Source organism: Cygnus atratus, chromosome 3, assembly GCF_013377495.2.
Source record: "Cygnus atratus isolate AKBS03 ecotype Queensland, Australia chromosome 3, CAtr_DNAZoo_HiC_assembly, whole genome shotgun sequence".
Lineage (NCBI taxonomy): Eukaryota > Metazoa > Chordata > Aves > Anseriformes > Anatidae > Cygnus > Cygnus atratus.
The window spans coordinates 96,578,354-96,591,191 of NC_066364.1; the positions used below are offsets into that span (position 1 = coordinate 96,578,354).

The 12,838-nt window shown below is 37.6% G+C and overlaps 1 protein-coding gene across 4 annotated transcripts in view; it reads left to right on the top strand.

Moving 5' to 3' along the window:
• Nucleotides 1–12,838, top strand: part of HHAT (hedgehog acyltransferase) — a 164,306-nt gene that overhangs the window by 96,786 nt on the left and 54,682 nt on the right. For 2 of the 4 annotated variants that reach the window (XM_035559845.2, XM_050709753.1), the window contains exon 11: nt 3,134–3,278. The exons of 1 other annotated variant lie outside the window; for it this stretch is intronic. In XM_035559845.2, the coding sequence (XP_035415738.1) occupies nt 3,134–3,278 (145 nt within the window). Of the gene's footprint in view, nt 1–3,133; nt 3,283–12,838 lie in introns of all 4 variants that reach the window. One more of the 4 variants, XM_050709754.1, reaches the window with a different exon arrangement.

Consider the following 12,838-nt stretch of genomic DNA (forward strand, 5'->3'; position numbering starts at 1 on the left):
GTATTCTTTCACTACTTTCTCTCCTGGCAGTGTTTCTGACAGGAAGAGAGAGGAGAGAAGGAGACAGTTTCTTCTTTTCCAGAGAAACACCACAAATCCATAACAGCTGCTTGTGTTGTGGCAATGGAATGTATTGTTAAAGGCATTAAATAGGATGATGAAGAATTGTGGGTGTGATTTTTTTTTTTTTGTCTGCTTTGATGAAAATGACTTGTAGATTGAGAAAAAAATCTACATGCCAGTAGATATTTAAATCACGAACATTACAATGGATTATCAAGACCAGCCTCAGTCCTTTTTCATACGTAAATTAATGCTTCCAGTGTAATAATTTGAGCACAATAACTGCTCAGGTACTTCTATAGTTAGCTTTTTCTAGTTGACATGAGATTTTTAAAGAACTTTTAATTTTTTTTAACCTTTGTTGCAGCTGGGTAGAAGCTGCAGAGACATCAAATCAAAGACCCTCAAGAAAATTTGTACTACTTTTTGGATCAATGCCTTGAAAAGTTAATGGAAATTAGCTACAGTACAGCCCAGAAATGGCTTGGTGTTTGTCTAAACTGTTCCTGTCTTAAACTACTCCCTTATACCTTATAAACGACCAGAGGCTTTTATGGTACGTACTACAGTTCATTTGTACTGTTTAACATATAGCACTTTTGTAGAGGGTGATACATTATATGTGACAGTTTTATTTATTTTTTTAGTAACTGTATTCATTTAAAAAAAAAAAAAGTGTCAGAGCTTTTATAGCTAGACATGTTGTTTGTCTCAGTCTTACTGCATTGGGTTGCAAAACAGGCAGACCTCACAAACTTAACAGGTCTAATCAGTGCCTTGGTGGAAAATGCAGTCAAACACAAACTGTCTGATGGATTGCCCATCTCTAACGCTTTTTCCTAAGTGAAACTGTTTCTCTATGGAGTTGACATAGAAGTTTGTTAGAGAAAAGGAGAGTGAAAATAGATCTGGTGGTAGACTATGTAAATAAGCTACAACTCAGTCAGAATTGTCCGACATGGTGTAAGAAGATGGTAAGCTTGGTGACTCTGAACACAGAAGGTCATAACACAAAATGACCACAACTGTCCCTTATTTAATCTTAGTTTTTAACATGGATTTACTAGCAAGATTTGGAACATTTCATCTGTGTGTGTACATTTATGTGTTCTGAAAAGGCTTATGTTTTTATATATGGGAATACACGTTCATACTCTGCATTTCAGAAGGAGACAAGATATCCTCTACCTGTCTGTGACTGAAGGAGAACATTATGGGCGTTTTTGGGAATGCAAAGTACTAGAAAGCGAAAGAGTTGTTTCACTAACTGCCTGTGTCTGTGAATGTTAATATACTTACCTTAAATTCTCCTTCCTTTCCCTATGATGCCCTAGTTTTGATCCAGAGTTTTAAGAGGAAAGTCTCAATCTCTGTGTTCATATATGAATATTTTTCCCAGTGCTATATGGAAGATCAGCTATTATAGTATTGCGCATACAGGTTGACAGAAGCGTATCTATCCCTATTGTTGTGATGACTCAGATAGACTCATGCACTAGATATCAGAGATGTACTTTGCGCTAATATGTTAGTTATATTTTCATGCTTGTAATTCATTTATTTGAAATTTTGTGACTTAATAATTATCTATAAGTTGAAACATTTGTTTTGATGCATATAAAACTAGCAATTTAATTGTCTGGGAATGTATTTTTATGTCTGTTGTTCAGGTATCTGAGCATGAATTCTAGTCTGGCTGCAGCTATTAAAGATTTATTACTGTTGTTTGTTTTTTTTTATACTACAGTCACAAGACTGTTTGTTTTCTGCAACATCAACATTTATGACTTGAAGGCTAAGCACCTTGTGATATTTTCCTTAGTTCCCATACACTGGCAATGCTCATCGCTTTGCAAGAACCATTCAGTCTTTTGCAGATTCAGGCACTATGTAAAGAGGCTTTCAGCCTGGGGACATGATGAACAAGATATTTTTTTCTTATGCAGTACTGTAATGAGGCACTATTTCCCCATATTGTGCTATAATGATTTTTGTGACTTAACAACTGAGAATTAGAAGAAGCTAAAACTTTCTCATTCTTCTTTCACTGCCTTTTTGCAGTTTCCCTGCTGCACTTGCACCTCAGGTGATAATGCAAAATATAAATGTAGAAAAAGGTACACTAGTATATGATGGAGGGAGACTTGCTTTATTTGTATCATTAGGACAGTGCCAAGAGCTTTACAACAGATATCTGTACTTTTGAATATGAGCAGTAATACTTGCAATGAAAAAACATTGGGATTGCATGTATATTTAAGTCACTTTTATAAGGAAATATCTGTTTATTAAGAGACTCATTCCAGTAACCCACTCTGATCTGACTCTAGAATCTTTCAGTGAAGTCTTATTAATCAACCAAAGCATTATTGACTTCCAAAATATTTTATGCTACTTGATTTGTACTGATGTGTTTTACTCCATACTGGAATCTATTGCATAGTTTTATCCACCCCAGCAGCTTGTTGTTAGTGTTCGCATCCATCAACAAAAATTCTTCAAAGACTACGTTTAAGAAGCAAAGAATTAAGACACAGAATGTGTAGACAACTGTGTCCAGTTCTGGGCTCCCTGGTATCAGAAAGCCATGGATATACTGGTGTGAGTCCAACAAACGTGATGAAGGGGGGACTCGAGCATCTGCCATATGAGGACAGGCTCCGAGAACAGGGACTGTTCAGCATGGAAAAGAGAAGGCTTGGGGGTGTCTTACAAAGTGTATAGGTACCTAATAGTGTGGGGGAAGAAACTCGACTTGGCACAGTTCTGGGCAACCTGTTCTAGCTAACAACCCTTCTGTGAGCAGGGGCGTTGGACTAAGTGACCTCCAGAGGTCCCTTCCACCCTTAACTACAATTCAACACTGCTTTATGTCATAAAATCTGGCCCTAACCTAAATGACATTGGTGGGAGTTCTGCTAGATATGTTACAAGCTTTGGGATCTGTTCCGTAAGGATTTGAACTTTGGTATAAAAGTTGTTTGTCATAACTACAATGTCTTTTTTTAACATTGCTTGAAAAATTGTAGGGGTTGTTAAGTTCATCTGCACCTTTTGTTTCGGCCCTCAGGAGCATTTCTTCTCGCCAAGAATTCGTCGTCGACTTCATGCCGTCCTAGCATCTGTTTGCACTTCAGCGTTGATTTTATCAAACCTAATATTTCTTGGGGGAAATCATGTTGGAAAAATCTACTGGAACAGGATCTTTATGGAAGGCAAGTTTATTTTTATGTGCTTTCTATATAATAGAACTTTCCAGAATTTACCTTGGATGTGCTGAGCCAGGTACTTCTCTCAGTGCGCTAGTTGGGAGTAACTTTTTTTCTGTTCCTGTTCAAAACTAACAAAAATCTGTCTGCTAAAATCTAAATAATGATGCATGCTGCGTGACTGCAAAGTAGTAACTTTGGATTTCTCTCATAAAGTGCAGAAAGGGAGTTATCGGGCATCTCTGTCAGTGAAATCACTGAAGATCGGTAATATATATGTGACAGGTTAGCTAAATGAGATTTTTTTCCTGCTCTGTATTTCATGTACATCAGTAAGAGAAGGTATGCTAAAACTAACCCCATAGATTCTGCAGAAGGTTATTGAATAACATCTGCATAATACAGCATAATTGAGCAATTAGTTTTTTGGCAGTGGATCAATCAGGGTAGGGACCTTCTGAATACTGAAGCTAGAGTTTAAGTATACGGGAACTTGGGTGATGGTATAAGCTCATGGTGGTATTGGGAACAAATCCAGCTTTATTTTTTTTGCTAGAGCTCAGTTCAGGTGGGACCAGTTCACTTCTTAGGTTTTCATGGCTGCCAGGGCCCTACTTTGTCAAACAAAGATCTTGTAGAGAAATATTTCTTCCTAGCCAGAGAAGTACTAGTAGGCTTCTGTGCTTAGAAGATTTCCACTATGAGGACCGCCATTATCTGTTGTTCCTTTGTGCAGTCTTTTCTCCATGTGTTCCTTGTGGTGGTTTAGAGGTCAGCTCTGGGGTCTTACTTAAGAATCCTAAAATAATGAAACAATGAAGTAAGTTTTGTACATAAAATGAATTATTTTTCTTCTGTGTTCAAGAGATAAAGGTTGAAAAAACATTGAGAAGGTAAAATTTTCATCATAAAACATAGCTGAAGCTTTTTTAATACTAGGCAGGGAAGATGGGGTGAAATACTTATTCATGTTTGGGTTTTTGGTCTGAAAACTTAAAAGATTCATCCTCTATTTTCTTAAAACCTCTGTTAAATTGTTCCCCTCCTTCCAATCAGTTGGCTGATAGTTTCAGTATAAAAATAAAACTAAGAGAATAAGTTTGGAAGTAGAGTTAGACATCAATTTGTATGGATTAAAAAAAGTATCTACTGAAATTGTCCATTTCATAGTTATAATTTAATGCAAAGTATTTTCTAAATGCAATCTATATATTATAAGTGGAGAAAGTATGTCTTCCTCATCAGAAGGATTAACAGTTGGCAGAATGCTGATTTTTGCATTGAAGGACAATGTTTTAGCAAGTTGAGCAGTATTTTATTAAACCAGATCAATTATCGATCGTTTTTCTAGAGTTTTTGTTTTTTTCTTTCTTCATTTGATTTATAATTCTTTGGTCTTCTGTTCGTCATATGCTGTGAGTGCATGTAGTTACTTCAGTATGAGGTTCCCGGTCTTCTGAGATATGAAGAGCAAATGAGGTCATTTGCAACAGGGTTTCACAGACTGGTAGAGGTTGGAAGGGACCTCTGGTCATCTGGTCCAAGAACCCTGATCAAGCAGGGACACTATGCTTGATGTATTTCCATGATGTGTTTATCAAATTAACTTTATTTTAGAACTTTAAAGCTTTTCCTTAGTGCAGCTTATACTCTACTAGTAGGAATCTAGGTGATAAGATTTATATGCCTGTATCCTCAGATCACACAGATAACTATGCACATATTCTACTACTGATCCTTACAACTCACATGTACAAATTGAAAATCAGCCAAGATTTTGTTGTATTCAAATTAAATACTTCAATATGAATTGTTTGGTCATCCCTTTTAGCCCAGGGACAAGTGAGATGATCTAGTTTTCTGTCTTCAACTCGAGTTTTTGTTATTAACCTTGTAAGAAATTAAACGTAAATATGCTTGACTTGCTTGGAGAAGTAGGAGTGGTGGTAGTGGGTGAGTGGCAAGGGACCTCCAAGCCACTTCTCTACATAATATACATGCCTGTGGCCTCACATGTGGTAGACACAGCAATATTATGCTATGCAGTGTATTAGTAAGACATACTAGTCATGTATCTATTTGATTGAGTGACTAATTGTTACCTTTGGGTTGAAAGAAGAGCATGCATGTAGCGAATTTCTGGTAGAAAATATTAAAAATAATGTCCTTGCTCTATTTAAAGCTTTTAATCTGTTTGAAATTCATTTTAGTTCAGGAAACCCAAGCAGTATCTTTTGTACCACTGTAAAACCAAATCTAGAGAGTAGTCGTTTGCATTTGCAGGACATCTCTGCATTTTCGGCAACATGGGCAGCGGGATTGAGATTGGTTGACTGAAGGAGCAGGGGATTCTGCAGCAGTAGTGTGAAATAAAATCCTTTTGAGGTAAGGAATAGAGATCAGCCCAAAAGAAAAGCTGTGGAAAGAAAGCTGTTCACCTGCATGCACATCAGCTGCACAGGAATAATAGTCAGTTCCCTTCCTTTGTTCAAATCCCACAGAATTATTTGTACAAAGACTTGTATATATAGAAGTAGGAAGAAAACAGAAGGAGAATAGATAATCATTCCACAGTTACAACTGCCATTTGTAGATCACTAGCAAAATTATTCAAGGACACGTATGCCAAATTTGAACAATAAAATACATCTCAGGGCAGGAATCAGATCTCCAGTTTTAGGTGGAACTTCAGGTGTTGTGTGTGCATGGAATTGCCAGGTCTGGCAAGGAAGCAAACATCAAGAACATCAGCATTTTAAAACCTCAAATGCCCAGTGTATTACAGTCAGAAATTGAATTATATTCTGTAATACCTAAAAACAGCGCTCAGAGAGAGGCTTCCAAGGAGGTGACATTTTCTCTAACCAGACTGAAATACATGGAAAGATCCAGGGATGCTTCCCTCTCAAACTTCCAGGACTCTGTATCCAGTTATTCCTACCCTATCACTGCCACCATGTGCACTGAATTTATCAAAAAACAGAGTAGTGTCTGTATAGGTGTTGAGCATGTAGTAGAGATACTTGTTCATTAGTATATGTGTGACAGTGATGCAGATTTAAAGTGGCCAACTCTTAAATGGAAGTTCTGGTCAAGGTAAAGATATGCAAAATGACTTGTAGTTCTGCTGTTTGGTTATGTGGAGAAAAGGCTTTGAAGAGAATCTACTGTGTTCTTTTGCAAAGACTGAGTATTACGAAAAGTTTATATAGTTGTCTGAGAATGGGGAAGAGAGGACATAGATCTGAGAACCATGCAAGTGAGCTACCTCTGTGATAAAACTGTTTGGGTTGCTGTCTTCCTAGAAAGGAACAGGATCTAGATGAGGATATTTTTCATGTGTGGTAAGCTCTGGATGCTGTAATACCCCTTGCCGTGCCATATTTATCCCTTTTCTTTTTCTGGAATTCTTGTTTGACTGGCATTTGAACTGTTTTGAAGTGCCTTGCCAGTGCTTTCTGCAGCTCCCATTCCATTGACGAAGAGAGTTTATATTTGAGCATGCCAGGTAGCAGCAATTTTTAAAGGTCTCCTTTCTTCTTATGGAAAATTAATTTATCTGACTTAAACATGAATTTCTGTGCATCATTAAAAACACTACTGTCAATTATGATATCAAATTTGTATGTGTTAAATTCTTAAATTTGTTCTCAGACTGTTTGGACCATCCACACTGCTTGTTTCTAAAAACTTAACTTAGGGTTAGGCGGTTTTGTCTGGAAGGGCTCTCTCCTGGTCCTGGCATTGTGCAATGCTTTTGGTTAAGAGGCTTAATTATCTTACCAAGCGTGGCCAGAGGCATTAAGCTGGGAGGGGACACAAGTGTGTTGGGTATTAAAAGTGCATAAAGTGTATAAAATGATTCATGTTCTTTTCCTGGTTGGTGAGGAACAGAGTCCAGATCAATGAGGAAAATGCACAGTGCATATGAAGTGTATTTTACTCATGGACATGGGACAGCTATTGTTAAACTTAACTATAAAGCAGTATTTAACTATCCGATTTACCTCACTAAAGTGTGAGGAGAAGAGTGCCTCTCCTGAGGGCAGTTCATCCCACATACATCTTAGCATGGGACGAGATGCACTGTCACTCTTCACTGTGTTCAGAGGTGTTTTGTAGAGACTAGTTTAGATCAGATTAGACATCTAACCTTTGAGAAGGTGTCCTTTAGCAGACATCCAGCAGAGTGAATTTCACCCCCAGTTAGAAATGATTTACTGCAGGAGTACAGAATGCCTGGCTAGGCAGAAGTTCTGCAATGAAGGGTATCTGACCGTTCTACCAGACTGCAAACTTTGTGAATCAAAAATGTCATACCAGTTCCAACAAAAATAGACCTTATGTCAAGATGTGCTGACAGCAGTGTAAAATGCGTAAAATAACCTCCTCTCATACTTGATGTTCTGAAGTTTAAAGTTAAAATATGTCCAATTTTGGTTACTGCAGTTAAAAAAAAAAAAAAAAAAAGAACCATCTGACGATTAGGGAGAGTGGAATACAGTAAAATGGCGGGAAGTCTGGGAGCCATGACCCTAAAATAAATGGCATTGTTTTGTTCTGAAAGGAAAGTATTGTGGGGAGAAATAAGTACATAGAAGATTCTGCAAAGAAGGTGTTCACAAACTGGTCTCGATTTCCAGTGAGGTCAGAAGAAGAAAAAATAACTGTACAATTTTAGCAAGGAAGCTTTAGCTGAGGTAGGAGAAACTTTCAAAATGTGAGGCATGGTAAATACTGAAACATGTTACCAAGGTAAACTGTTGGATTGCCATCTTTGGAGGACAGTCTCCAGGTAGATGAAAATCTTTCAAGCAATGTAGAAAATACTGATTTCATCTTGGTGTAGGAGGAAGCTCCGAATGGCCTCCAGACCCATTCCAAGCCCTATTTTCTGTGGGTGGTTTATCAGCAGATAAAGCTGTTTACGTGATACAGACAACTCTGTGCGGCATCGCAGGATTTTTGTTTGGGTTTATATTTTTCTTCAGCAAATTAAGGACTTTGGTAGTGTATAAAATTGCAGTTTCAGGAACATTCTAACTATTTCTTTTTGAAGTTTGGCAATCAGGTAGTGGAAAAAGCCCTTAGCACTGTGACCAAGATACAATTTAGTGGAAGTGATGGTGCAATTTTAAACTACCAACAAACACTTATGGAGAAGTCTGAAATATTTCCTGTTTCATACTTGCTCTTCTAGCATCCAGGATGGAATGTGTAGTGCTATATATGAATATTTCATTAGATACATTTCTGAGAGCATCTAAAACGAATTGTACTATACAAAATTAAAGCTGGTTTCCAAATATCTAGTATTTGTTCCCTAACTGAAGATGGGGAGGCCTTTATTTTGCCTCCAGTTTTCCCTTTTGGCTTGCTTCTAAGCAAAATCAGATCTTATGTTGATTAGAATTCAATTATTTGATTAATTTATAGGAAAAAATGAGATTTTTTTTGTCACTACCAAATGATTATCTGACCAACTTTATGGAGGTAGGGAGACTTTTAAATTCTTCTCCTCAGCTCTTCAACCCTATCTCATACTGTGTTCCATGGGATATCTTAGCCATTGACTTGAAAGTGGGAATTTCCATGGTAGTGGCAAATGGTATTTGAAGGTTTGAGTGAACCAAAGAGTTTGGTGTGACGCATTTGGTATAACATGCATAGATGTGGAATTTTTGGCTTGCTTTGGCAAAAATAGTACATCATTATCTTATGATGTTAAACTCAAATGGTGTTGTTTAATTACACTATATCACAGTATTGAAGATTATTCTCAGAACTTATATTTGTTTCTTTTTAAGTAAATCATCTAGTGAATGAATTGAGAGTTGCAAAGGGTATCAGGTTCCTTCAAGACATGATCCTGGACTACTGTTGTCTTTAAAAGTTTTTGCCTTTGATTTTGAAGACAGTAAAATTAGGTCCTTTCTCTATTTAAAAAAAAAAAATGTTCCTGTTTCAGTTATTGCATGCTGTGGTCTTGCTCGTGTAAGATCTTGCCTACCCATATCTGACTAATGTTGCTGATCATATGCCTCATTTGCTGCAGTAATGAGTGTAGGGAAAATGTCTCAGGATGACCAGCAGTTCACACAACAGCATCTCTCCTTTCAGAAGCTTTCTGAATATTGCTAGTTAGCTTAGTTAACAGACTTAACGCGTTTTAAGGGCTGAAGGAAGTTAACAAAAAGAAGTGGAATAAATAAGTTAGAATTTGTTATTAAATAGAAGTGTTTTATTGGACTTCTTAACTCTGAGGTGTTGCCATGTGTATGTGTATTACTACATAAGTATTAGGAGCCATATTGCAGTTAAATAACTTCTGAGACTGGTAGCAGATATCCATAACTATCTAGACACAAAGGGGCTTTAAGTTACAGGAAGAATGAAATCAAGTAGCAAAAGACCTGAAAGGAGACCCCCAAACCTGTCAGCTAAGCTGTCCCTGTGTCTGTGTGATACTTTACTGTCTATTCTGTGCATCTCTTGCAAAGCCTTCATTCAAATTTCTTTACAACTGAAAGAAGAAGGAGGTCTGCTACAATGACTGACTGTTCAGAGTTGGCGCTTGCATTTTGGGTGGCCCTTGTTATGGTTTGGAAGCTTCTGCTGTAGAGTAGCTGGCGTCTGGTCCTCCAGCATTCTAGTTCCTCCAGATTTTCACTTTCACTCAGAAGTCCCACTTGCTGCTGTTATGCAGAAACTTACTTAAGGTCATTTTTTTCCTCCAAAAATACATTTATGAATGCTATATTGATGGATTGCATAATTTAGAGAAATATTGCAGAGTGGCAGGAATAGTACTAAAGATGTCACATTTTTCCAAATGATTCATTCCTCTTCATGCACAAAGGAAACTTGTTTTTGCAATCATTTATGTGACCTTGCTTGGTGGGTGCAGTTCATTGGGAAGTGAGCTGGCAAAATACCAAGAAAACCAAATTTTGGTCTGCAGAAATAAGGAGGCAGTGTTTTTTCTCCTTCACCTCCCGGAGGATTAGAGCGTTATGAAAGCAGATATTCATATGTTTGTTTGGAGGGTTTTTAGAATTGAAACAATAAAGTATGTTCTTCTGCCATTTTGTGTTGAATCATATTGGTTTGAGCTGCCATTCTGGGTGAAAACTATTGGAGGACTGCCATGTTTAAATTTAACAGTTGCTGGTGAATCTCAATAGTTTCCCATTTATCTTCAAACTCTTAGGATCTGATCCTGAAATCACATCAATGAAGTAATGTTCATTGTTGTGAATTATGATGTACATGACTTAAAGAACTAAATAAACTGCAGCGCACAGAAAATGAGGGTTGTTTGTATGTCATGTTGCCTTCTTGGCAGTCTGTAGCTCTTTACAGAAAGAGAACAAGTTTGCTACCTAGTGAGCTTTGTTGATCACAGGCAAAATGCCCCCAGATTTTCAGTTACTTGGGCAGGTTTCGTACAGCCTTTTTCTTATCATTATGGTAATGGCGGTAAAGGTGTAGGATGTTATGGTGAGCAGTTGGTGTATCTCAGTTGGCCAAATCCATCTTACAGGTATAACTGTGCTGGTAGCAATGTGCTTAGTGTGGAAGCTAAAATAAATGATACAGCCAAACATGCATGTTATGGTGGTATGGCAGATCAGCAGGTGCTATTTTAGCACATCTCTCAGAGACTGAAGCACTTTGAATGTGTGGAATCCTCATGTATTAAACATAGCATGAGCATAAGAAATAAAACCAGTTTTTGTCTCAGAAAGCTTAAAATTGCCATGTCCTTGTGATTGCTCTTCAACACATGACTTATAATTCCTATAGCAGAGCTCAGCAAAGAAGTAGGAGTGTGGGAATGGTTTTAAAATTTATGGAAGAGTTTTTTAAAAAATCTTGTAACACCTCCAAAATGCTGTTCTCAGATGGCTCCTTATGCACATCAGATAGTACAACAAACATGTCAGCAGGCCATGTAGCAATATCCTTGGAACCATTTTTTCTTGAAACTGTTCTTTGGGAATTGTTAGCAAGATGGGAGAAGTGCTCCTTAGTTTCCCAACGAGTGGTAGGTTAACCACTGAGGAACAGGGCTGAGCACTGCCACGGGGAGCAGCAGACTTGTTGCTTCCAGAGGCAACACTGGAAGATGGGAATGTGGTTCCCATGTGGTTATGTTAGATCTTTTTCGTTGTGCATTATCAGCAAGATAAATTGTGAAGACCATTAGCTTTCTTTTCCACTCCAGGCCCTGTTCATAGTTAGCGTTGAGGGGAGAGATCTAATTTTGGACATATCTTGCAGAGGAAGAAGTTTAGTGACCCACACAGACTGTGACTGTTTTTCTTCCCTGCCATTGCACTTGCTAGCTTTTGCAAGGCAAACTAGCCCAGCCAAGAAATTCAGGAGGTCAGAGGATGCTCATGTTTTTGGCTTCTGATTCCTCTGTATGGGCACGCAGCAAAGGTCTCACAGTGTCTCCCAGTAACATAGCGTTACATAAAATACTTGGAACTGCCATTTTATGCTGTGTCACTATGTTTATTGAGAAATGTGTACGTATGTGAACTCATGGATGTGGTAACATGTATTTAACTGATCAGTAATAGCAATAATTTCAGCTAAGTCTTGGAACCGTCGAGTAAAGTTCTCTAAAGAATGATGCAATCTTTTTCTTCCCCTTGCTCAGAAATTTTCAGGAGCTTTGTAGCTGCTACTTCTTTCTCATCATTGAATCCTATTTCTTCCTTCTGTCAGTTCTTTTCATCTGTCTTCAAATTTTAACTAGTCCTGACTCCTTTCACTTTTTTCAAATGCTCATTGAGAGAACAGTTCCCAAATACAGAAAGTAACCATCTAACAGCAGGAACTGGAACACCAGCTGTATTTAGCTTTGCAATCATTGAGAGTTTCATGACAACTTTCTAAGTTGTTTATTTTCTGGAAAGTGAAAAACAGCATTGTGGGGTTCCACAATTATTGCCACTTAGAGCCTGCTAGATCGAATTTTCTCAGCCCTGGAAGTAACATTAAAACTGCCACACAAGTTTGAATGGAGACTTTTTTTTTTTTTTCCAAATGCCAGACATGCATATCAGCTTGAGATCAGAAAATCAAGCTGTGTTCATTCTGGCTCTTGCATCTCTAGCAGTGAAGTCAGAGATGCTCTTAACAAGAGTGTTGTGAAGGTACACGGGCCACAGAGGAGGCTGTTGTCTTCTAAAAGATGGGTCACCTGTGCCATAGGAAAGAAAAGCAACAGGAATGAACCGAGCATAAGATGAAGTTCTTAGACTTAACTTTAACAATCCTAGAAATGCTACATTTTTTCTGTTAGTGCATGTTACTAAAAGTACGTAGCTGAGATACTAGACTAAATAAATGCAAGAAATATTAATATATTAAATTCAGTTATATAGTCAGAGATCATCATAAGCTCTCCCACTTATTGTCACAAATTACATCTAATGCTTGCTGTTCATTCTGTAGTGAAATAATGATGAATTTTAGAGCAGTGAAATTCCTCAAAAACATTTATTCTAAGTAATGGACTTCTGATATTAGGGTGGTTTTTATTTAACAAGATG